General features: G+C 35.1%; 1 protein-coding gene across 4 annotated transcripts in view; it reads left to right on the forward strand.

Annotated features, from left to right (window-relative positions):
- The window catches only part of USP47 (ubiquitin specific peptidase 47), a 110,591-nt gene that overhangs the window by 37,368 nt on the left and 46,206 nt on the right, over positions 1 to 27,017 (forward strand). For 2 of the 4 annotated variants that reach the window (XM_045894130.3, XM_045894129.3), the window contains exons 2-9: positions 141 to 200; positions 5,899 to 6,102; positions 10,342 to 10,455; positions 11,924 to 12,062; positions 17,373 to 17,469; positions 19,003 to 19,148; positions 19,884 to 19,963; positions 22,241 to 22,390. In XM_045894130.3, coding sequence (XP_045750086.1) covers positions 141 to 200; positions 5,899 to 6,102; positions 10,342 to 10,455; positions 11,924 to 12,062; positions 17,373 to 17,469; positions 19,003 to 19,148; positions 19,884 to 19,963; positions 22,241 to 22,390 — 990 coding nt within the window. The remainder of the gene's footprint in view (positions 1 to 140; positions 201 to 5,898; positions 6,103 to 10,341; positions 10,456 to 11,923; positions 12,063 to 17,372; positions 17,470 to 19,002; positions 19,149 to 19,883; positions 19,964 to 22,240; positions 22,391 to 27,017) is intronic. The other 2 variants (XM_045894131.3, XM_064577099.1) reach the window with 2 other exon arrangements.

Below are 27,017 nucleotides of genomic sequence, written 5' to 3' on the forward strand. Positions count from 1 at the left end.
TATGAATGAAATCCTAGCTGGTGTACTACTTTAATACGTATTTTGTTGCAAAAATGTCTTTAGCTTCATTGTTCTCATTTCACGGTCTTCTTTATTTTAAAGAAATAATTTGTAATTCATTTTGTTCTTATATACCATAGGATGTGTTTTGGAGATGCAGACAAAATATCTTTGATGAAATGAAGAAGAAATTTTTACAGGTAGACTGCTGATGTAATTGCTTTAGTATGATAATCAGCAGAACAAGTAACAGCATGTTAGCATTTTTATTTAATAACAAGGCATGTCTTAAGTTTTGTGCTTGTTTGGCTTATCTTATTTCTACCTGGTTTTAATAAGAAGAAAGCCACCTTAACTGAATATGTGTCTAGATAGTCCCTTGTTTTTAACATGTGAGTGAGGGGGAAAACATATAACAACTATAGAACCCTTTGTTTTGACTTTATGGTATGGTTGTCTGTTTTTTATACAGATATATTTCATTTTCTGAAGTATTAATAGTGCTGGGACGAAATCATTTAATAATTTACAGAGTCAAATCCCAGAAATCTTATTTGAATAATTAAAACTATTACTTTTCCAGCAGCCTGAATGCACTATAAACCTAAACTTTCTTGTGATGTACCATCCCATTCTAACTTTTACTTAATACCTCATTTTCCTCGGGTCCCTTGAACTCTATAGTTCTTTCTTCAGGGTGCTTCCTTTAATCTCTTGCCTTCTCTAAGTGATCTGTGGCAAGAGACCACTTAGGAAAACATCATATAACATTGTGGAGTTTGCTGGGCGGGGGGAGGTAGTAGAATGGAGTGGAGGGAGGATCTTAAAAATAAATTTTTTAAAAATATAAGTTAGGGCCTCCATCACTGCCCCAGTTATTGTCACTTGTTAAAGTAAAAATGCAAATCTGAATGGCGTTGATAAATTTAACAAATTTCATTCAGCAAAAATATTCACATTCTTTAGTTCTCTTTTTTAACCTATGCCAGTATTAACTGTGGATGCCCAGAAGGGTAATGTGCTAATAAGTAAGGCCTGTCTTTTTAGCTCATAGCAGCTCCTGTACAAGAAGCAGATAGACCTTTGTGCGTACGTGTAAGTTTGCAACCATAATGTTAATCTTTGTAATAACATTGAAAAGAAGGCGGTCTTAAAAGAAAATGGGTTGACTATTAAATTTAGAGGTAAAGAGGTCCCTTTGTAATGTTTTAAAAGTTTTTATATTAATTTTTTTTCTTAAAAAAATCTGAATCTTGGTAACTTTGAATTTGGGTTGATATTGTTTTCTACATGCTAATACCATTCTGAATATATGCCATCAATTATACACCTTGCCTTTTAAATAAGAAACGCCTACCTAGGAAGTGTCTTTTATGAAACAAAAATTATGGTGTTAATTTCAGAGAACGCAGATTGAATTTAGAACTATTAGGAATGTCAAGAAAAGGAGATGACATGACTTAAGAGGTGAACATGCCTTCAAGCAGGCTCTGCGACCCCTCAGAACTATCTCATGTCGACCTCTACAGGATGTCCCTAGCAGCGAACCTATCTTTGGAAGAAAATATGTTTAGAGTGTTTTTATCCCACTATGTTTTATCTTTTATAAATAAGACTGTGGTGTAATTTTTTTTACTCTTTTCAGGGATTCTTTCTTCAGACTTTGTTAGGAAATCTAGCTTTGTTTCTGCAGTGAGCATAGATAGGCACAGACAGAACACTCTCTCAGCATGCACAGTGTTATTGTAACTGCTGTTGACTTTCCCCTTATTCTCACAAGTGTAATATTGCTATGAGTTGTCCATAAAATAAATAGTTTTAATTTTATATTTTATGTCTTTTTTTTAACTGGCTAGATTTTCTGTGTAGGGAACTTTGTGCCCCTGTAATAGCACACCTAAGATATATTAAATATTTTCCCAAGTGGAACATGCTTTGGGCTTTTCTAAAACTCTGCATTTATTTCCTCTCATTTTCCCTTATTCATCATAAAGCTCTTTGAACTCAAAAATTGTGCTCTGTTCCCTAAATTATGACATATCCTCAGATGCCTTACCTTAATGTCGGGTGTAGTATTTAAATGGACACCCTCCCTCCTACTACCAACACTACCATTACAACATCCTTTCCAGCTAGTGCTCAAGTATGTTTCAATGTGCCTAACTGTATTTTTATTATCTTTTGCTTTGGAACAGCCTACACGAAAACTTAGTGGCTTAGGACAACTAGTTTATTTGTTCATAATTCAGAGGGATGGGATTTGGGCAAGGGCTCAGCTGGTTAGTTTCTGTGCTCCATGTGGCATCATTGAGGATCATTACTTGGCTGCATTTAGCTGGTGGGTGGCTTTGGATAGAATGTCCAAGAAGGCTTTTCTCCATTATTAGGCATTCCAGTGCTCCACTAAGTGGCCGATTTCTCTCTGTGTGGATTGTTAGGGCTTCCCTGTAGCATGGTGGTCCCAGGGTAAGTGGATTTTTTTTTTTTTTTTAACTCATAAGAGGGAATCTTCCAAGAGGTACAAAAGCAGAAGCTGCTGATTTTTTAAGGTCCTGCCTTAAATCACACAGTGTCACTTGTAGTACATTCTGTTGGTCCTGGCTGGTCACTAGGCCCGTCCAGATTCATGGGAAAAGGAAAAAGAAATTGAGTGGCAAGGAATTTGTAGCCATTTATCATTTACCTCAAGGTGATACTGCTTTTTCCTTTGGGCGTAAATGGGATCAGCCAGGGGCAGAGCTCCAAAGAAAAGAAGAAAGGTAGCTACCCTATTTTCCTAATTCTAAGAAACACCTTTTACATTTAAATGTTTTGTAAATCTGCATGTTTAATATAACCTTGTAGAGTTTTTTTTTTCTTCTTTCTTGGAAAACTGTTGTAAAGTTATTGTTATACTTATTGATGATATCTGAGAATTGAAAGAAAAATTTTTTTCTTATTAGTTCCCAGATTGGGGGGACATGGCGGGGGAGGAGAGAGACTACATATGAGTGTGGGATTAGTGTTGGCAGTAGTGCTATGAAAAATTTAAATGTAGCCCATGGATGATAGCCATATATTAGATTAAATTTGAAATAATGGGCCAGAATGTAGAGTATTTAAGTAACTTAAGTAATTTAAGTAATCTTAAGTAATTAAGATTTGTAAGTGGCTAGCTTAGAGCCTTAAAGAAGAGCAGAGCTTTTTGTTTGTTTCAGTTATTTTAGAATTGAATTCAAGAATAAAATGTGATTGGCCCAGAAATTCTGCTTGTAGGAATTTTAAGGAAATGGAAAAGTGCACAAAGTTGTATGTAGGTGTTCATCACAGTATTATTACCAAAGTGTAATAAAGTCTGCTTGAGCCAATAAAATGGAACTGATAGAACAAATTATTATTAATCCATGTAATAAAATACCATTCAGCTGTTAAAAATGAAAAGTTAGAACAACTTTGACAGGAAAAGATTACATGATATATTTATAAGTAAAGAAAGAAATGACAAAACAGCATGTATATTCTAACCCAGTGTGTGTGTTCGAGAGTGTGCATGTATATGTGCGCGTGTGTGTGTATGTGGGCAAAATATTTGGAAGGATGTGCTCCACAATGTTAATTGTATCTGTGTGTTAGGGCATTACAGATGGTTTCCACTTTTTCCTTTTACACCTCCTATTAAAAAATTATTTATATGCAGTATACAGAAAAGAAAGCCATTTTCATTCAAAAGAATAAAAGGCACACATGAGATTAAATTTTGTGTTTACTGTGGTACATTTAGTTTTCAGATGAGATTTCTTTGGGGATAATTTCCCCACATTTTTGGGTGGAAAGAGAGGAGGTATAGGAGTGCCTATACTTTGTGCTGATATATTTGGGGAAAGAACGAGGAACAGCTAATATCTGGCCATATGATGTTGCTACATCACCATTCTGATGTATACTGATGTATTCTGATGTAAATCAACACTTCAGATTTCTGAGTTCTTTGGTGAGGTAATCTTCCTTGCACCATCAATTCCAGCCATCCGAGGGTTTAAAATCTGGCCCTTTGGTATTTTATATCTGGAAAACTTGAATCTACTTCTGAAGTATACTGTTGAAACTATGAAAGTGGATCTTTTGTATTTGAAATTTATTTTGAATTGTTCATTCTTTTACTATAAACCAGAGTTTAAAAAGGTCCACTTTATGTTTCTCAGTTTGGGATTAAAAGGTGTAAAACAGTTAATTACATGTGTTGATATAACACCTTAAGTTTTTAGGTGAAGGCTTTTTTTCTCCTGAGAAGCATATTAGTAATGCTCTTTTTTGTTATCCTGTTTATTTTATAGAAATGTATTTTCCTTCTTTTCATTTTTAAATGATTATTATTTGTAATTAAATATTTTGATTTATCTGAAATATCATGGTAGCCAATCTGTTTTAAACATTATACTTCTTTTATAGAAATTTATTTCTGTCCTAAACTACTTGGATTAATCTTAATTTAAATAATCTCTTACAAACCCAAAATTATATATAGCAGAAACAAATTATAATTGTATTACTCCACCAAACAAAAAAACCTTGGGGCTATCCTGTCTTCAGCACTAGTCAATGATAATTATATTTAAAAATGGGTTATATAGAAGCAACAAAAGGCTGGAGTTGATACTATTGTAAAAGAGAAGGAAAGAAATAAATTATTGTATACAGCACAGGTTGTACAGTTCATATTTCTGTAAAGCCTATTATGGGGATGGTGAGACATAACCCCAGTTAAATGACTGCTGCACTTGATTTTTGAGGGAAAGCAAGAGATTTATGTAATCAGATTTGTGTGTTATTCTGGACTGAAGGAAGATAAGATTAGAAAATGTTAAACTTCTCATGAAGCTATTGCCATAATCTTGTGTAAGATTTTGATTGCTGCGGGCAGGAATAAAGAGAAAGGGGATGGCTCAAGAAATATTCAAGAAAGGTGGAATTGATAGAATTTTGGTGATTGTGTGAGGTGAAGAAGAGGAAGGAGATGAGGAAGATGCTCAGAACTTTAGTTTCAGCAAAAGTCAGTGGATAATGGTGCCATTCATAGAGTTTGACATTAAGGAGAAAGAGGGAAAGAATTTTTTGCATTCAAGTATCTGATGCAGCCTGCTACCACTGTGGAAAGTTGAAAAGAAAAGCAGTGTCCTTCAACAGCTTGGAAGGGAGGGCAGAGCCTCTCTGAGAAAGTCCCTTTGAGAACTTTTTGTCTTGATAATTACTGAGTTACTGCTAGATGAAAAAGAAGGAAGGAGAATTTGTGACCCTAACTTCCTTCTACATTGGTAATTGAAAAGTTTTTTTCCCTTGCTTTTCCTTACCTGCCTCTGCTGACTGATCTGTTTAAATAAGCTTGTCAGCTCCCAACACATTGATAAATGGGGCCTTTAGACATGTCTATAGGTACGGTAGCATAAAGATCAGGAGGCCTGGTTGCCTGTGTCCCTTAGTTAGGGATTTGCAAGTTGAGATAATCCTCTCAGTTCCCTTTCTGTTTCTTCAGGAAATCCAGAAGTGCTTGATTTGACTGTGCTAGTGTGGTAATGATACATTTTTAAGGATCAGATTTTATTATTTTCAGCTGAAAATGACTCAAGTATACTGTCTTCATGGCTTGTTGACCATTGATGTACAGTGAAAGCAAATACCCACAAGAATGTTGATTCTTAAATACGCCACAGTTTTTCCAAAACAAGCACATATGGTACTTTCTGTGTTTGACATATCCATGTCAAAATACATCCAGTGTATTTCAGACATAACCAAACAGTAATACTAGCTAGGAGAAAATAATATTTTGAGGGATATTTTTATATTTAATCATAGAAAATATGGCTAATTGTAATTGTTTTGTTTTTCTTTAAAGATAAATAATGTTTGTTTTAATTTCAGATAGAAAATGCTGCTGAAGAACCTAGAGTTTTATGTATAATACAGGATACTACTAATTCAAAGACAGTGAATGAACGGATCACTTTAAATTTACCAGCTTCTACTCCACTCAGGAAGCTCTTTGAAGATGTGGCCAACAAAGTAGGCTACATAAATGGAACCTTTGATTTAGTGTGGGGAAATGGAATCAATACTGCTGATATGGTAAAACCTTAGACTTAAAGCATGTTCTCTTAAGCTGCTAATAATATGATAGTCATTATTATTGTTGTTATTAATGAATATATTAAATCCTGGAAACTTTTTTAATATCATAAGCAAAACTATAATGAATAATTTAAGAGCCTAGGTGCAACTCAATAATTGGATCCTTCTTCATCCCTTTGCCTTCATTCCAGATTCAGCATTTGCTTATCCTAAAGTTCGTATAAGGACATTTTATCAGTTTTTTTGCTCATGTAAGAGGACTAGCATATTGTGTCAACTATGGAAAATTTTCCAACATTTACTGCATGGAATGTTATTCATCATATATGTGATATATGTAAATGTATAATATATGTATATTTTAAGATTTATTTATTTGGGAGAGAGAGTGGGAGAGCACGTGCATGAGTGGAGGGAAAGGCAGACAGGGAGAGAATCTCAAGCAGACTCAGTGCAGAGCCATTCATGGGGCTTGATCTCTTGACCCTGAGATCATAACCTGAGCCGAAATCAAGAGTTACACGGTTAACCGACTGAGCTACCCAGGTGCCCCTGTTCATCTTATATTTTTAAGCAGAAAAAGCAGGATATGGAATCATGTGTATTTTATAATCTAATTTTTAGAAAAGAGAAAAATTTATATAGAAAGAAAAAGGAAAGGAAGGATATACAGTCATGTTAATAGAGATTATGTACCAGATACAGTGGTAGGCACATGATCAAGAAGGTTGGTGGTATCATGACTTTTGTGTCAGAGATCTCACAGTCCTGTTGTAGAAACGATTGTACTGACAAATAATTTCATTAATATGTTTGAAATACTATATTGTAAGTTTGTTCTGAGTGCAAAGAGAAGGCATTGATCACTTTTGCATGGGAGAGTGGCAAAGGACACCATTGAGTTGGATCTCATCTGCACTATTAGAATAGTACTGGAAAGAGTATTTTTTATTTCCTGTCTCTCTGTCCAAATTACCCTGCATATTACTGTTGGAATTGTTCCCAGTCATCTTAAATTGTAGCTCTTAGGTCACCTTCCAGTTCAAAAGCCTTTCATGAGTACTCACTACCCAGAAATTAAAAATCAGATTCCTTAGGTTAGCAAGCTTGTAGACAAACTACAGTGGGTCCTTTAAGACTTTTGTAATCTCAACTCACAGATACTGGACTAACTTATTTTCTTAACACAAATTTCCATGCTTTTCTATCTCCATGTTTTTGCTTATATTACCTTTTTCTGTCCTATGTCATTGCTACTCGTAAGTTTTCCAGGAAAATACCTCTGATGGGAAATGAAATTGAATGTGTATTACCTCTGTGATATTTAGAGGGCAGAGTTTTAATTGGGTCTAGGGAAGAATCACAGATGTTTGATGTTGCATGATTTGCCCTTAAAATCCATGATATTTTGCTTTCTATTCCATAATATATTTACATTTTTAAAATGTGGAACTAATGCTTTACATTAACCAACTTTTCCCCCCTCTGAAATTGATTAGTAAAATTGGTAGTCCAACAGAATATGCAAAGAGAAATAATATTTAATCTCAAACTTTGAATACTCCCTGTTACATCACCATGTAACTTCTAATGTTGCCTCTTTTTTTTTTTTTTTTTTAAAGATTTTATTTATTGACAGAGAGAGAGACAGCGAGAGAGGGAACACAAGCAGGGGGAGTGGAAGAGGGAGAAGCAGGCTTCTCGGTGAGCAGGGAGCCCGATGCAGGGCTTGATCCCAGGACCCCGGGATCATGACCTGAGCTGAAGGCAGGCGCTTAACGACTGAGTCACCCAGGCACCCCTGCCTCTTTTTTAAAGGATAGTTCTATATTGTCATGTATGTCTCCCCGAGTCTTATTTATTTTTTACTTTTAAGAAACCTTACATGATGTTTCTTCATGCCACTTTAAAAGTAATCTCTTTGTCCCCCAGTGGTACTGTTTCTTCTGCTGTGCCACTTATCATAGCATTCTTTTATTATAGTTACTCATTTGTGTCTTTTCCATGTGGTAGAATGCGTGTATTTTGGTGGCTGGGACCTCATAGTATTAATTTTGCATCCTCCATAGATAGTCTCCCTAGGCACTTCAAAGATGTGTTTTAAATTAACATTTATGGGGCGCCTGGGTGGCTCAGTTGGTTAAGCGACTGCCTTCGGCTCAGGTCATGATCCTGGAGTCCCGGGATCGAGTCCCACATCAGGCTCCCTGCTCAGCAGGGAGTCTGTTTCTCCCTCTGACGCACTCCCCTCTCATGCTCTCTGTCTCTCATTCTCTTTCTCGCAAATAAATAAAAAATAAAATTAAATTAAAAAAATAAAAAATAAAAAATAAATAAATTAACATTTATGGTTAAATAGATCTATGTCATGGTGCGCCTGGGTAGCTCAGTCGGTTAATATGTGCCTTCGTCTCAGGTCATGATGCCAGGGTCCTGGGATCGAGCCCCACATCGAGCTCCCTGCTCAGCGGGGAGTCTGCTTCTCCCTCTCCCTCTGCCTCTCTCCCCACTCATGCTCAAATAAATAAAATCTTTAAAAAGAATAGCTCTATATCAGGATTACCTATTTCTCTTTCTTTAGCTATGACTGTTCTCAAGTACTTGACTTCTGTATATTTATTTGCTTATTGTACATTTCTGTAAGTATACTCTTTCACCTGCTTACTGCACAGTGCTGCATATATGCTTTGTGAAAACCTAACCCATTTAGCTACCCACCACCTCATACACATAGATACATACATTTGTTGAGGTAAAACACCTATGTATTCCTGCTATATTATCTGATTTCTTATCAGAATGTAAAGGACCCAAACATACCTTTCCTCTCATGTGACTTCTCTTCACTTCTGATTTTCTTTTTTAATTTAAATTCAATTAATTACAATATAGTATATTATTAGATTTCAGTGATTCATCAGTCCTGTATAATACCCAGTGCTCATTACATCATGTGCCCTCCTTAATGTCCATCATCCAGTTGCCCCCTCCCCCACCTCCCAGCTTCTCATTTTCTATATCCCATTTTTCTCATGGATTTCTAGATGTGAGCCAGTTAAGAGGGATCATGTGTTTGTTATTTTATTTACTTAACACTTATTTTAAACTTACTATGTGCTTAGTATTGTTCTGGTATGAGGTTCTATACAAGTATAACTTCATTTAGTCCTTAATAACCACTGTACGAGGTAGGTTCTAGTACAGCCTCATGTCATAGGTAAAGAAACTGAGTCATGGGGAAATGGAGTTAACTTGCCCAAAGTCACACAAATAGCAAGTGGCAACATTTTTTACAGTTAGGGTTTTTTTTGTTTTTTTGTCGTTAGTATTTACACGTTTTTTTAATATATAATGTTAAGTTCCTAAGAAAGGCATTTCCATAAAATAAGTCCCCGAAGGAGGCATTCCTCATATCTCGGAAGCATTAAAACATTCTTTAGTATAACAGAATGATTTTAAAGCAAAAGAATGGGGTGTTCATTTCATCTCTCGTTTTTCTCAGCAGTGGACTAGCGTGTGGGTGAGTCCCTGCAGTAGACTTGGAGCACATAGGGCTCCATCTCTCATCCACCACCAGGAGTGGAGCAGAAAGAAATTGCCTTACCAAATCAAAGAGTTAGGTAGAGACTACGTATCTGAGATGTTTGATTCTCAGAGGAGTGATGACTTCTGTCTCTAGGGTCCTCTGGATCCTGGCAGTGGACTTTAAATAGCTTATCATTTACCTAGGGCAGGCTGTTCCTCAAGGAGTCTTTCTGAAAGTGACCATTTTGGTATATTACATAATTGGTTTGGTTGGGCTGCTTAGTGTGTTGCTTATCAGGGAACTCTCATTCATATATCAAAACATGTTTTTACAGTTATTTATGTGAAATGATTGTTAGCAAATACATTTTAGAGGACATAGAAACCTAGATGTTTATAATTATTTTTTTGCGTAGTACTTAACATTACTTCTTCACCTTTTTTCTCTCCAGTTTTTTTTTTTAGATGTTGGGAAATGTGCACATCTGGGATAACTGTCAGTATATGCACTGTCACTGGGCTTAGCCATCCTAATACATGAGTAAATGAGTTAATTCCAAGTCTAGATTAACAGAATTTACCAGAATCTTTATTTAAAAAAAATAGTGTTTGAGCCTGAGAATTGTAGATTCATTTATGTATTACTTGTTTTATTTTATTATTATAATTAATGTTTCTCATAATCTGAGATATTTTATTTTATGCCCATAGGCTCCACTGGACCATACCAGTGACAAGTCACTTCTTGATGCTAATTTTGAGCCAGGAAAGAAGAACTTTCTGCATTTGACAGATAAAGATGGTGAACAGCCTCAAATACTGCTGGTAAACTATTTAGAAGCCTCGTATTCATAATTTTTGTGTACTGTCACTGTTGGGAAGCAGTATTCCAAAGGAAGGAGGAGAGATATAATTTGTGATTTATGTATAATAAATTATTTTTCTATTTTATGTTGGCTTTTTATAAGTGTATATGTTAACATGGTAACAGTGGACATCCATAGCACTGTTGCTTGTGTATATAGTCTGTTGCTGCGCTGGAAATAGGGGTTGCCATCTTCAAAACTATCACCATGACAGGGATGGGGTAGATCTAGGATAAGTTAAAACACCACAGAGATCTACTGCGTTTCAGTGGCCTTCCTTTGGTTAAGCATTTGCTTGGTTGTTGTAAGTCCTTGGCAGTTATGCCTAGATTTTTCTGTATTTTAGGGTAGGCACAGACCCCCAGAATTCTCTATTCTGACATTTTTGCTCCCACCCCCCTCTTTCTGGAATAACTATTCCAGTTTTTCAAGTTACGTGCTTTATTTCTATTCTTGTAGTATTTGCCTAAGTTCATATTTCAGTAGGCTTTCCTGTCTGGTCCAGTGGCCCTAGAGGTCGTCTAATCCAGTAACTCCCAATTTGAGGGTCCTTCCTAAAAAAGATCGAGAAAACCTGGTCTGCTTTACCTTGTTGTTTTACAGGCTGAGGAGACTAAGGCTCACAGAGGTTAGGGACTTTTTCAGAATCCTTCTTTCAATGTAACTTCACTCACAGAAATTCTTCTATTTGATGCTTTTCATGTAGAAGTCTCTTGTGAATTAGAATAGCTGTCTGGACAGTAGACAATAATTAAACACAGAACATCCATACTGAAGCAGTACTAGAAGATGCTCCATCTCATCATTTTTTTATGACATCATGAGAAGATCTTGATTAATCTGAATGACATTGAAATATAAATTAGTTATTAATTTAGGGAACTCTAGATCTGTGGTTTGGGAATTCATGTTTTAAAATGCATAGTAATTACTCTTCAGCTCGGTCTTAATTGCTTAAGCTAATTTTATATCCCTGAATCCTTTTTGACATCTTCCTCATTAATAGGAAGTTTCTTATTAGAGACAGTAGGAAACGATCCATTTTATCCAATACTTAAGTGTGCCCTACCTGCCACGTCTACTTGGCAAGGATGGTGTAAAAATGAATGACAGACCCTGTCATCAAAGAGTTCACAATGGAACTTTCTCCTCTCATATAAACAAAATTTGAAAGAGAATTAAGGGAAATTGCAAAAGTAAGAACTTTGAAAGGAGACATGAGCACCTCTCCAAAGTGTTTTACATTGGGCATCTTTTGAGCCTTCCTATAGGAAATGGTGAGGGTGTACATTCCTTTAAATGTCTTGGTGGTAATAGTAATGCCTTGTTTTTTTCATTGCCTCAGCAATTAGTATGTGTTTTGGTTTTGTTTTTTTTTTCCCCCATTGTTTCAGCAACCAGTAAATATTGGTTATGCTGCATTTTAGGAGGATTCCAGTGCCGGGGATGATAGTGCCCATGACCGATTTATAGGTCCACTTCCAAGAGAAGGTTCTGTGGGCTCTACCAGTGATTATGTCAGCCAAAACTACTCCTATTCATCTATTTTGAATAAATCAGAAACAGGTAAGACTTATTATTATTACTGTGGTGGTTGTATTTTCATAAAATCACAGGGTGTTAGACCCTGAGTAATCTGAGAGATCTCAAGCCTAATCACCTCATTTTATGGATTAGAAAACTGAGACCCAGAGCAAGGTCACTAGTTAACAGAAATAGGACAATAATGTGGTTTTTCTTTCCCTCAAGTCGTTGTTTTCACTATATTGTTACTGCCACTATTTCATAATAAAGTAAAAAATATTGACTATTGTATTTTGAAGGAAGACTTTTCTCTTTGGTAATTTTCTATTTTGAATTTATTCTTAAATTTCTGAAGTTGACTTTGTTTGGAAAGGAATGTTTCCATTATATGTTTTTGGATTAGGATAGACTGTGAGGGATACTTCCATTTTGAAACAGACACCTACTGTGTCATCTTTTAGTTTAATCTAATCATATGTTTGAAACTAATCATGTGATTTTAATATTCCTGTTAACTTTTTTCTGAACATTATTAAACTTAGATGCTTGAATTTTTTCAATTTATTGAGCAGTGAAATTGCTTTATTTATGTAAAGGTTTATTTCTTTACATGTAAGATTGGTTACTTGCCTAAATATAATCTGGATACTTGTATATAACATTTGATCTCACAGCAAACGTTTGCAGTCGATAGTGTTTTATTCATGTTAAAAGAAGTGGAACCTGGGTTCTGAGAAGCCTTCAGTTGCACAGCTGGTACTTCTAGGTGCGACTACAGAACCTCTGCTTTTAGAACTTCAAAATAGAGATGGTTTTAAATATTATATGCAGGTATTTAGTATAAAAAGAAAACCATAACATTACATTGCAAATTTTGTCGTAATGTGATCTGTAATATTCTATTTACTATATTTTGTAATTAAAATGTAGATAATTTCCTCATAGTTGAACATTTGTACAGGCTTACCAGTGTGTTTGTTTTGGAAATACCAGTAAAAGCTGGTCATGTTTGGTATTTAGGATCATTTATATTAATAGAACTTTTGGCAGTCAAGTACCAGAAATAAAAGAGAATGCAAAATTATCTTCTATTTCAGATAATAGGAGATAATAAAGCTGCTCATCATTTTTTTTTTTAAAGATTTTATTTATTTATTTGAGACAGAGAGAATGAGAGAGAGAGAGAGCACATGAGAGGGGGGAGGGTCAGAGGGAGAAGCAGGCTCCCTGCCGAGCAGGGAGCCCGATGCGGGACTCGATCTCAGGACTCCAGGATCATGACCTGAGCCAAAGGCAGTCGCTTAACCAACTGAGCCACCCAGGCGCCCTAAAGCTGCTCATCATTACACTGTCTGTCTAGAGTAGTGATTCTCAAATTTTTATTTCTTTAAAAGTCATTTGGTGGGGGCACGTGGGTGGCTCAGTCGTTAATCATCTGCCTTCAGCTCAGGTCATGATCCCAGGGTCCTGGGATTGAGCCCCGCATCGGGCTCCCTGCTCAGTGGGGAACTCTGCTTCTCCCTCTCACTCTCCCCCTGCTTGTGTTCCCTTTCTCGCTGTGTCTCTGTCAAATAAATAAATAAAATCTTAAAAAAAAAAAAAAAGTCATTTGGGGATAGTTGTTAAAAATACGGGTTCTGAGGCATTACTTCCCAAAATACTGGTTGGATAAATTGCATTTTGTTTTAAATAAGCACCCTAGATTATTCTGAGATAGTTGGAATACTTTGAGAAAGTTCCAGTTTTAACAAATCAGGATTCTTGAACTATTTGCTTTGTATTCTGACGACCAATTCAGTCCTTTATGTAGGGGTATTTATAAAACTCCTACTTTGTACTATATACTCTATGGCTCTATGATGCCTATAAATTCCTAGAGACTGACTCATACTTTAAAAAAAGTATTTAATACATGCTCATTGTCATACTTTAAAATGAAGAAAGTGAAAATCACTGGCAGTACTACTAGCAGAAACTACTTAATAGTGATTTGGCTTATTTCTGTTTTATCTTTCCTCCATAGGTATGTTTTTAAGAAAATGGGGGTATCACATGTTTTAAGCATTTTTTACTATGTGTTTTTTCCTTAATACTATATGATAAGCATTTTTCAATGCTATTAAATAGTATTTTAATATAAGGTTTTGAATGACTGAAAACAGTATTTCATTGTATAGTTCAGATATTTAAGCAAATAATTACTGATATTATGAACATTCTTGTATATAAGTTTTTATTTTTTATCTTTAACTATTTCCTTAGGATAAGTTCTCAAATTGAATTACTAAGTTGAAGTTTATTTAAAACAATTTTTAGAGGCCTTTGTTCTAAATTGCCATGTAATCGCAGCCTTCATTCCCAATTATTGTTTCTTATACACCTCTACTCCACTCCTTTTTCTTACCTGTACGTTTTCCTCCAGTTTTCTAGGGGTACTGCCTTTCTGAATTTAAAATAGTCTATAAGCATCCAAAGGAGTTGTAGTTTAAGCATAATTTTGTTAGTGACTGTTGAATTTGCATTTTCCTTAAATTATTGTAAATCTTGGCACCATATACAGAATGTTTTTATTGGAAGATGCTATCATGATTTAGACTCAGGGCTCTAGGAACACATTTCTCTATAATGCGCGAGGTTTGGGGATTTCTTTCCTGTCTCCCTTGAGTACCAACACCCCCTGGGGTAGCCAGCCACTGTTGATAGGAGGTGGTGGGGGCGGGTAGGGGTGGGGTATTGTGTATGTGAACACTAAGGGATAAGGAGCAGATTGAAGGCTAATGTGGACTTGTAAGTGATTAGAAACTATGTAACTAGGGTGTTTGCATTATCTGAATCCATGATAACTGTCCTTGGCCAGTTTCTTTAACAATTCTTTTATTTGGGGCACCTGGGTGGCTCAGTCATTAAACGGCTGCCTTCGGCTCAGGTCATGACTGGGATCGAGCCCCACATCGGGCTCTTTGCTTGGCGGGAAGCCTGCTTCTCCCTCTCCCATTTCCCCTGCTTGTGTTCCCTCTCTCTCTGTCAAATAAATAAAATCTTTAAAAAAAAAAAAAAAAAGGTTTTATTTATTGTGAGGCGAAGTGAACCGAAGGCAGACACTTAAACGACTGAGCCACCCAGGCGCCCCTAGTAAATAAAGTCTTAAAAAAAAAAAAATTTCTTTTATTTTACCAGCCCCAGGAGTTGGCCTGTTGCATTCTGCATTCTTCATTTGGCCTATTTGATGCTTTTACTTCATTACCTGGTGGTTCCGTTCAGGATTTCTTTCCACATGTGCCCCTCACAGAATGACATGTTTTCACCTTCTTCTCCCTTAGAGGCTCACACTTACAGTATTGGTTCACAGCTATTTCAGATATAGTACCCATTTGATAACAGTTGTCTTTTGAAGTTTTTTTGATTTAGACAACGCTTAATGACAAAAGATTTCTGTTATTCAGTAGCACTTTTATTAGTATCACTGAAATCTTCATAGTTTTGGCAAATAGTGTCTTTATGTAAGACACTGTTCATTCTGTGCAGATATGGTGCCAAATCAAGTACACATGACCATAGTTTTTTCTATGTGATAGAGAGCTAAGTCAGATTTGACCCCTCCCCTCACAGCTGATGGGGAAGACATATAATAGGTTATTACAGAACAGTGAGCTGAAGGCTCCAATGTGGATTAAAGACAGGGTGCTATGAGAACAGCTCAGGTGAGGGATGGTTAGGAATTGACATAGTTTATAATTCTATAACAATGTACAGCAGAATATACACAGTACTTTTTTTTTTTTGAGAGAGAGAGGGAGAAAGAATCTTTTTTTTTTTTAAGATTTTATTTATTTGACAGAGAGAGACACAGCAGGAGAGGGAACACAAGCAGGGGGAGTGGGAGAGGGAGAAGCAGGCTCCCCGTTGAGCAGAGAGCCCGATGTGGGGCTCTATCCCAGGACCCTGAGATCATGGCCTGAGCCGAAGGCAGACGCTTAATGACTGAGCCACCAAGGTGCCCCAGGGAGAGAGAATCTTAAGCAGGCTCCACGTCTAGCGTGGAGCCCGATGCAGGGTTTCATCTCACAACCCTGAGATCATGACCTGTGCCAAAAGCAAAAGTCGGACACCTAACTGACTGAGCCACCCAGGCGCCCCTATAAACACAGTATTCTTAAATATGAAAGGCATTAGAAATTAAAACTTGAACCTTAGTCCAGAGTGAAAAGTGGGTAGCTACTTGATCTCTTCTTAGAACCATAGATAATGTGGAGTTTGTTCCTCTCTTCCACAACTGACCAAGGCTTATCATGCATATTTGTTTGTCCTTTCATCACTTTTGGCAGTATAATTATCTGCAGAGCCTACCATTTCTCAAGACATTTTGATAATTGGGGAATTGAAAAAGTATTTTGAAAAGCTTCAGTGAACACCTTCAGTGTCTGCTGAGAAAAGATTTAAGTGTTTTTTTTTTGGAAACACCCAAGTCATTCAGTATTAAGTGGGAGTAAATAAGTTTAATTATTAAGCAAAGTGTTTACCACATTTTGCTCATGTAATGAGGTATAACTAATACGATGAGACTGATTTTTTTGGTGTATGTGTATCTCATAAATGGGGCCTGAAGCCTACTTCAAAAGAGGAATTCCAAAAATGTTCTCAACAATGGTAGCCATATCCAATCAGATATATAAAGCTAAGTAATTTTAATCATTCACTTGAATTTTAAGTTCCTATAAGCTTCTTTTTTCCTTCCTCCCTTCCCCACTCCCTCTCTCTATTCTTTCCTATTTCTGACTTCTCTTCTTACTTTATAGTCTTTGCATAGTGTGCTAATGTATTATAGAATCTCATACTTAATGGGCTTGTTAAAATAGAGGAAGTCATTCTGAGTTTTATATAATGAATTTATCTCATATATTATTAATTCTTGGCACAAATTGGTTTATAGAGCCTGATAGCATGGATAGCTGGTTCAGTTCAGTCTTCCTATTTTGGGTCTGTGATAAGTAAATATGTTTATACTTTTCCATTTTAATCAACAACTTATCAACTTGGGGAACAAAGATTATTTTTATATCAAGTAAACATACTGTATTGAAGTATTATTTAAATTTTATTAAATGCTATGTAACATCCATGCATATCTCTGGACACTTAACAAGACATCCTCCCTTTTTCTGAGAAACAAGGTTTACATAGTGAACATTTTAGAAAAAGGGGTCTTTCTTATTGCTGTTGAAAAAACTAAAATAATTTCCAAGTAACCTTAACCTCTCAATTTTTACTGTGCAGTAAATTCTTACTAAGTTTTCTTTTTGTTATTTTTAATGTAGATGCTGATTTATGTATATTTGTGTTTTCTTTTTAAAGGATATGTGGGATTAGTAAACCAAGCAATGACTTGCTATTTGAATAGCCTTTTGCAGACACTTTTTATGACTCCTGAATTTAGGAATGCATTATATAAGTGAGTATTCAAAAAAAATTTATAAATAAAACTGATTTAAGAATGAAAGTATAGGTTTTAACTAATAAAATCTAATTTACCTTCTTGTATTTTGGGGTATTTCTCACTTCATAAGATGTCTTGAATAGTATATAAGAAAAAGATCTTATGAGAGATTGACGTATGAAAAATTTGTGGAGAGAGAGAACCAGAAGTGTGTAGACCAGCAAAAGATAAAATTAAGAAGATTTACATTTGGGATAAATTACTGTATTAAAGCTTTCCCTCACTTACAGCTTTAACATCTTTATAAAGAAATATGTTATCTGCTTTTTGAGATAATCTGAGTATGTAAACCATATTCTTTCCTTTTACTTCTCAATTTAAGAAACAAAGTTGTCTTTTTAAACTTTCGAACTTTGTTTCTAATTAAAATATACTGCAGCTGTCCTTTTGGGGTGTGTGTGTGTGTGTGTGTGTGTAAGTGTCTAAGTGTGTAAAAGATGGTATATATACCACCGGTACTTTAAAATGCTCTATGAAGGAAATCCATATTTAAATAAACCCTAAAAGTCAGAAAGTTATTTTTATGAATATCTTATTGTAATACATTTAATATACTCTTGTTTTGTACATTTTCTTTAAGGTATGCATAACTTATTTTTTTAAGACATTTTAAAGTACAGATTAACTGATTTTTCCTTGTGTGTTACTCTTGAATAACATCTTTGAAATTACTGTAAATATGTAAAGTATTTTTGGAACTTTTAATATTGGTTGTGTTGCTCAAACATTATCATTCCATTCATATGGAAGCTCATCATCTGAATTTACTTCTGAACGTAGACATTGTAATGAATCCCTTTGTACCCGTCACCCAGCTTTGAATATTATCAACTCATGATCAGTCTTTTTTATCTAATACCCTCTATTCTCATTATTTGGAAGCACACTCCCATTGTGTCATCTGTAAACATATCACCGGTCAGTGCTAATAAGGTTTCCCTGATAGCTCATAATTTTTTTTTAACAATCTGTTCAAATCAGGATCCAAACAAGAGCCATACAGTGCAACTGACTGATAAGATTATTAATCTATTTAATCTATTTTTAATTCCCTTCCACCTTTTTTTCCCCTTGCAGTTTATTCCATATATTGAAAACTGATGTCCTTTCTCCTGTAGTTTTCCACAGTTTGGATTTTGATAGTTAAATGCCATAGTGTCATTTAATATTGTTCTGTTCTCTGTATTTTTTTGAATTAATAATTAGGACAAGAGTCTTGATCAGATTCAGATTCTATGATTACTTTTAGATGAGCTTTGCCTTTCATTAGTGTTGCCTTCTTATGTCTTTTCTTGTTAAAGTCTAAATTTCTTCTGAATTTATGAATTAGGGAAAGGCTACTATTTCATTAGATAATAATAGCTTCAGTTAATATCCAAATTCTGTATACCCCAAGAGTTACAGTCTTATATTATTATGTTAATATTAATGATGCTTTAAAGAATAAAAATATTTTGTAAATGATTTTCAAATATTTTATTTCAATAGGTGGGAATTTGAAGAATCTGAAGAAGATCCCGTGACAAGTATTCCATACCAACTTCAAAGGCTTTTTGTTTTGTTACAGACCAGCAAAAAGAGAGCAATTGAAACCACAGATGTTACAAGGAGCTTTGGATGGGATAGTAGTGAGGGTATTAATTCTCTTGTAATGATAAGTGTTTCTAATATTCAAAGGAATTCTGGGAGACAGTATTATAAACAAAATATGTTAATAGCTTAATTGACTTTATGATAAATCTTCTCATTGCCTTTTGCTGGGGTTTATTTTTGGGGCACCTGGGTGGCTCAGTCGTTAAGCGTCTGCCTTCGGCTCAGCTCATGATCCCAGGGTCCTGGGATTGAGCCCCGCATCGGGCTCCCTGCCCGGCGGTAAGCCTGCTTCTCCCTCTCCCACTCCCCCTGCTTGTGTTCCCTCTCTTGCTGTGTCTCTCTCTGTCAAATAAATAAATAAAATCTTTTAAAAAACCCAAAACAAAACTTATTTTTAGAATTTAAGCACTAGGCATAAATTTTGATCAATTAAAATTTTCTTGTAAAGTATAAACTCTGTTTTTATGTACTTAAACTAAAATTTTTAGTTTGTTCTAGATTTTTCTTAACATATTTCTTAACTCTACAGTGAAACATAGCAAAAATAGCAAATATCATACCGTAAAGCATATGTTACTTAAAGTTCGCTTGATTCTTTTCCTTGTGATTACCTTTTCATGACTTAACTGTAATGTATAGTTTTTGTTCTTTTTTAAATTTAGAATTATTTTGTGTAGACTTTTCCATACTTTTAACAGTTTGCTTTTAAACAACAAATTAATGTTTCATTACACTAAATTTATTGCTGTTTTTAATTAAATTTTATCTTAAAATAGCTTGGCAGCAGCATGATGTACAAGAACTGTGCAGAGTCATGTTTGATGCATTGGAACAGAAATGGAAACAAACAGAACAGGTAATTCATCTCAGGTTGAAAGGAATGTTTTATAATAAATCATTCATAAGTGACTTCTATTCTATTGAAATGTTTTAAAACTCTGGCATTAGTTCAGTTGTTAAAGTATTAAATGGGGAATTGAAAGTACTAGGTTCTCATTTGGCCATTAACTGAGTCATACAGATCCTCATTAAACCATGCTAGACCTCAGTTTCCTCATCTTTAAAATAAGGAAGTTAGTTTCTATGATCTAGATGGTCTCTTTTTAACTGAAAACTGTATAATTCATGGGCGCCTGGGTGGCTCAGTTGGTTAAGCGACTGCCTTCGGCTCAGGTCATGATCCTGGAGTCCCGGGATCGAGTCCCGCATCCGGCTCCCTGCTCGGCAAGGAGTCTGCTTCTCCCTCTGACCCTCCTCCCTCTCATTCTCTCTGTCTCAAATAAATAAATAAAATCTTTAAAAAAAAAAAAAACTGTATAATTCATATATAAATACATACATGTGTATGTGTAGTTTTTTGGGGATGATATTTGAACAGTATTTTCAGATATTTACTAAGTAAATTACATGTATTATAATCTATAGCAGATTAAAGTATAGTTGAGTATTACCTTCATTTTGACCAAGGAGGTATGCTTTTAACACTTAGGATTCCTCTTAATCTGACTCTGTTCTTCTTCCAGTAGAAAAAGAACAGGTTAGAGGTGGGAAGAGCATTCGATATATCATTGTGGGATGGTAAGGCTGAATTGGGTGGGGCTCAGAACTCAGGAAAGAGAACTCTAATGGTGGGGGTGGGGAGGGGGGGTGGTTGGGGAGGGATCACAGGGATGAAAAAGGAGGAAGATTCTGGAAGATAGCCTGGAGAGTCTGCTGTCTGACTGGAATTATGATGATGGCTTGGGCCAGAGTTTTCAGACTGTAGGTTGTGATCTATTCGTGTGTTATAAAATCAGTTTAGTGAATCTACATCCGCACTTAAAAAAATGGACTAGTATAGAAAAGTGTAAGAGAGTAGCACAAAAATAAGGGTATTATTTTGTGCAAATTTTGTTATAGTTGGATGTACTGGGTTGAGATATACATTATTTTCTTACTGTGGGTTGTTATCAAAACTGTTTGAAAAACACTGGTTTGAACCATTTAGAAATGCCCTCTCAGATGCAGAAGATATATATCAGTTATGACTGAGGCAGGTGAATGAAGAAGGCTTCATTAAATAAATGGCGTTAGTATAGACAATGATGATGGGTCCTAGTTTGAAGGCTTATAAGCCCTAGACATTTGAAGAGATACAAATTTATGAAAGAGATAAATTGTAATACACTTTCCTTCTTTTCCATTCTTCCTTAAGAGATACTGAAAAAAAAATTAAGTTTACTTAGTGATCCAGTTTCTCTACCTAGTCCTATTGTATTTTAGTAACTTCATTTATATGGTGTTAGGGGCTGTTTCTTCTTCATAGGTCTGAAGTTACTCTTCCCCTTTTTATATCCCTCTTTGGGTCAATGCTTCCACTAAGAGATCAACTGAGGCATTCCTGCTGCATACCTAAATTTTGGTATGAGAATTTTGAGGCAAGACATTCATTTGGAGGGTCCTTACTAAAGGAATTACCTGCCTTTTTTGGGACAGAAGCCCCAGTTGGCTAAGTTTGGGGACTTAGTGAGAGATCCATTCTTTTAAATGAGGATATTTTGATGGAGATGGAATTTTTTAAAAATTCTATACATTTTTAAAGGAAATTTGCCATATGTTTCCCCTTAAAATTGTTTTATGTATATTACTGAAAGTTAAAAAGTTTTATTTGCACCTTGAGCTAGAAGATAGGATTTTAGGAATCAGAATATAGTATTGTGAGAGTGGTGGTATACATGTGTAAAGCTATAAAACTAGCTGGCTGTTTAGTTATGTAATCATCAACATGCCTAAAGTGATAGATTAGGTGTATTCTCAACCTAATGAAAAGATAATATGAAGCTTAATCGTATAATAAATTGGTAACTGATTTCAACAAAACATCTTAGTAGTAGAGCTTTTAGTGATAAGAGAATTGAACTAGTTAATTTTTGCACATTGATTCTTAAATTAGTGTTAATCTAATTTTATTGATTTTTAGTTAATTTTTGTCAAGCCTTCATTTTTTTAATAGAATTTTAGATAAATCTTAAAGCTTTCTAAAACTTCAGCAGTAAAGAATGAATATCCTTTGAAGCTTATTTTTAAAAGCAGGAATTTTTGTGTATTTTAAAAATAAATTTTAAGGAATACTTTTTAATGTTCTTATTTTCAGGCTGATCTTATAAACGAACTATATCAAGGCAAGCTGAAGGACTACGTGAGGTGTCTGGAATGTGGTTATGAGGGCTGGAGAATCGACACATATCTTGATATTCCATTGGTGATCCGGCCTTATGGGTCCAGTCAAGCATTTGCTAGTGTGGTGTGTACCTTTCAGCTGACTGCTTGTGTATCCATACACAGAATACATAATAGCACAGTGGTATAATCTGTTGTAAGGTATCATCCTAGATACACCTTCTTGGGTTGTTAGTAATTCCTGCTCTTAAACTAGCAAGATCTAGAAGATTTTTGACCCTTCAGTGAGTCCTAATAGTGCATGTATAAAAGGGAAAAGTGAATTCAAATGTGCTGCCTCATGGTTCAGTATTTTATTCTTCTGATCGATGACTAGATTATTTCACTTTATCCTTTTTTTACCTCTAAACAGTCTGTTTTATAAATGTTCTTTTTGTGACCATTTTTTGTATCAGAAAGTACTTTTTCTTTTGTGTACATTGTTCCATATATATATATCTTTTTAAGATTTTATTTATTAGAAAGAGCACACGTGGAGGGGGGGTGGAGGTGGGGAGAGGGAGAAGCAAACTCCCCACTGAGCAAGGATCCCAATGAGGGGCTTGATACCAGAACCCTGAGATCATGCCCTGAGCTAAAGGCAGATGCTTAACCGACTAAGCCACCCAGATGCCCCTGTTCCATATATTTTCAAAATTGGAAAAATAACCCCTGGTTTTTATGATAAATAGAGGCTACATTTTTTAAAGGAACATCCTTATTCTAAAATTTAATTTAAAAACCATGCATCGTAGAAGCAGAGGAATTTGAAGAATCTGATATAAATTAGTTAATTGATTAATTAAAAGTTAGCTTAATTATTTATATACTGAGAATCCAACTGGGAGATTTTCTAAGGTTTTCTCATTTTTCATCTGTTTCTAAGGTCTTATCCATTTTTCAATTGCTTTTTGATAATTTTATTATTGCATTTTATTGTGTTTACTGATACAAAAGGAGAGCCATGGCGAGTTAAGTTGATTTTTAAAATTAGAGTGTTCAGAAAGATTTATTCTGAACCTGTTATGAGCCAGGGGAAACTTTAAGAGCTATATTGTTTTGGGCCTTATTTATGTTGCTACCAAGCTGATGGTGGCTTGTAGCTAAAATCAGTGTTTTTATTTATTTATTTTTAAGATTTTATTTATTCATTTGACAGAGAGATAGCGAGAGCAGGAACACAAGCGGGGGAGTGGGAGAGAGAGAAGCAGGCCTCCCGCGGAGCAGGGAGCCCGATGCGGGGCTCAATCCCAGGACCCTGGGATCATGACCTGAGCCGAAGGCAGATGCTTAATGACTGAGCTACCCAGGCGCCCCTAAAATCAGTGTTTTTAAAGCTACTCCATACTTTATCCTCTAAAATAGTGCTTCAAATATGGTTGGGTCCTCTGGCCTCTAGGACAGTTGTTTCCCTTTGCTTTTTTCTCCTACTCTCATATGGCTATCAAGAAATAATCGATAAGAAGTTACAGAATCAATCGGTGGGAATCCAAGTAGAAGACCTTTTCTGGATAGTATAAGATCGAGTCTTCTTTCCTGTACTATGTTTCAGTCAGTTTCCTGAATAGATTTGAAAAATTTTGTTAATAGTACCCTTTGTAAACTGCCATCCTAAGTATATGAGATTGGCCTTCATGTGAGTGGCTCGTTTTGTTTTCCATTTTTGGTTGAACAATTTTTACTTTCTCTCTCTCTCTCTCTCTTTTTTTTTTTTCCTTGTAGTTTAAGGTAGGAGTGGCATACTAAAAAATTTTGAACATTTGTCTTTCAATGACTTATTTCCTAACTCATTTTTAAATATTGGCACTTCTTTAGTAAAATACACTAGGGAAATATTTGGTAGTCCCAGGTGATAAAGACGACGTTTTCTGCTTTGGTTATGAAAAGTATTTTTTATGAAAGCTTTTGCACAGTTCAGTGTTTTTACATATTAATTGAGTGTTGAGGAAGCTAGTGTTATTTGTTTTGTTATGTTGGAATATTGTATTTGAGTAGTCAGCAAGTCCAATTGCTTAGCTAAATCTTTGTGTCCTCATTTTCTTGCCTGCTGATTACCACCACTCCTCAAGTACATTATAGATTCAGCAGTGGGGCACTTTGGAGGATACTTTTGGAGAAGTGAAAAAAGACACATTTCCAAATGGAATTCTCCAAAGGTAGTGTCCTCCATTGATACATGGATCGTGGTGGTAGTGGTGGTGGTGGTGATTCAGTGGGAATTGGAGGCTACAGCTATGAAGCAGTATGTGAGCAAGTTTATATAACACACATGCGCTAATAGGGCTTGCAGAAGGGAACTTAAAACTTGCTAGACTTTGCTGGAATCTCTTTAGGGAAATTACAGCAGGTGAACTACCCAAGATAGGGGTTCTAAGGAGGATACTACCTTCAGAGAACTTTGGTTAGAGGTAAGTAAATTCCCATTATTTTCTGAATTCAAAACCTATAACCTACATTTCTTAATCTATAGAAATCATCACACAGCATCTAAAATTAGTTTTATATCACTGTTTGCCATTGTGTATTTTGTTAATTCTATGTGTTTTAAAAAGAATTAGGTATAAATGTGAATTGTAAAAATCTAGTTGAGTCTCATTCAGACTTATATAATATTTGGCTTAATTTGAATTGAACTCTTTTTAAATTTATTTTCCTACTTTTATTCACGGACTCTGGTATATTTGTCTTATTGGATATATGCACACACACAAACACATGTACGTACATACACAACATTGATAATTCTTTGTTCTGTTTACTGTACATTCTTTCAGTGAGCTACAGTATAATAGATATGTGTATACAGTGAGGTTAACAAGTGATGCTTAATTTCAGGCAGTTAAGTGCAAGGTTCTATTAAAAATTAAAGTTTTTATTAACCTTCGTCTGAGACATCCGATTCCTAGAGTTATTTTATCTCTGTGTTCAAATAAATTAACTTGAGAGTAATATTTAAGATAAAAATATGAATGGAAATAGCATTTAGCTAATTTGTCATTATGACATAATAAATGTTTAGGGTCATCTTTCAGCATGATTGATAGACTACTTTTTTAATGAGTGCTAGGAATTGCCTACAGTTTTTAAAACTTTTCATAATTTGTTCATTGAATTATTTTTTAGTCATTATAGCTATGCTATTTAGTAAATTTCTGGCCTTCATTTTACCTGGCCACATTTAAGGGCTCTTTTGCCACTCTCTTACCTCTCAGACTGAGTTCTGTTTAACACTCATCTCCAACAGGATTTAATAAAAGGTTAGGAGAAGGCTTCCTTGATTAAATTTGGGAAATGGTGCAACTGTAATCCTCTTTGGAAGTTCACTGTGCATATTTTATTTTAAATGCCCTGAGGATTCCTGTAGTAGAGAAATTTGCTTAACTTTGCTTAACCTAACATTTTCTTTCTCTGTGGGATATTTGTGAATATTTTAAGGGATCCTAGGATTCTGAGGAATGTATTTGGGAAGCTCTGCACTAGAATAAGGTGATTTAAGGATTATCTCTACTTTGTTACATCACTGTTTATGTCCTTGGGATGTTGAGGGGGAGTGAGAATACTGAAATATGTGTTATAATTTACTTTTGTTTTACATATCTCCTTAATCCTGAAAAAATAATATCAGCTGAAAAATTCCTTTTACTAACCTTTTAAAAAAATTTGTTCCTAGTGACTTGTGAGGTAACTGGAACCTTTTATTTTCATTGATTAGAGCTGTCTAAACCAGTCTCTCTGAATTTCATAATCAAAGAAACCTTGAATCTGCTTATTGCCGAGCACATTTGAGTATATATTTTTATAATGAGATAGTCCTAAATACATGCTAGTGATACATAAAAATTGGAAGTATAATTTTTATCAGTTAACTATGAAATTATATTTCACAAATTAAAAATGATAGGATCTCATGTTTGACATTAACTAGGGAGGAGCATTTCTATTTAACAGTAAATTTTAGACACTATCTTTTTATTGGTATCTTTTGTCATATAACATTTATTGAGTTGCCTTCTCTGTGCAGTGGGCACTGTAATAGGCCATTTTTTCTTTGTATATTTTTAATCCTATTAGGTAAGTACACTTAAATATCTTTATTATCACAAAATGTGTTCAAAAGTCTGAAATTGAGTTTAGCTGTATCGTTCCATTTAGTGTCTTTGGAAAAACCAGAGTATGTGAAAGACTTCTGTTCCCTAAGTAAACATGGCTTAATGATTATTTTAAAGTTCTGAATGAAAAATTGTTAAATTCATAAGTATTTATAAAATCATAAGCATTTCAAGTGTTTGGTATGCACAAGTTTGTATCATAGGTTCTTCCCTGAATTAACAGATGATTTGGACATTCTTAAATGTCTGGCTTAGCCACATAACTCATTTGGATGGTGGAGTGGTCCATTTTGTCCAAATATGTAAGCATCACATAAAGAAAAATCTCTTCCACAGACTCTACCCTCATTTTTCCAGGAATTTGTGTGGTTGGACATAGTGGGAACCAGTTTAAAAAGTGGGGACTTCTGCTTTCAGGAAGATGGAGTAGATGTACATTGCCCTATTTCTCCTGCTAAAACAACTAAAAGTCTTGAACATTATATATAAAATAAAACATAAGAAGACTCTGAAAGGTGGAGAAAAGGCATAAAGACTAGGGACCTCAGGACTCAAGGAATGACATGGGGTGAGTTCCCTGGGTTTTCTTTTTGCCTAATATAG

This window comes from Mirounga angustirostris, unplaced genomic scaffold, assembly GCF_029215605.1.
Source record: "Mirounga angustirostris isolate CCGP_5_RB_7025 unplaced genomic scaffold, mMirAng1.0.hap1 SCAF_13, whole genome shotgun sequence".
Classification (NCBI taxonomy): Eukaryota; Metazoa; Chordata; class Mammalia; order Carnivora; family Phocidae; genus Mirounga; species Mirounga angustirostris.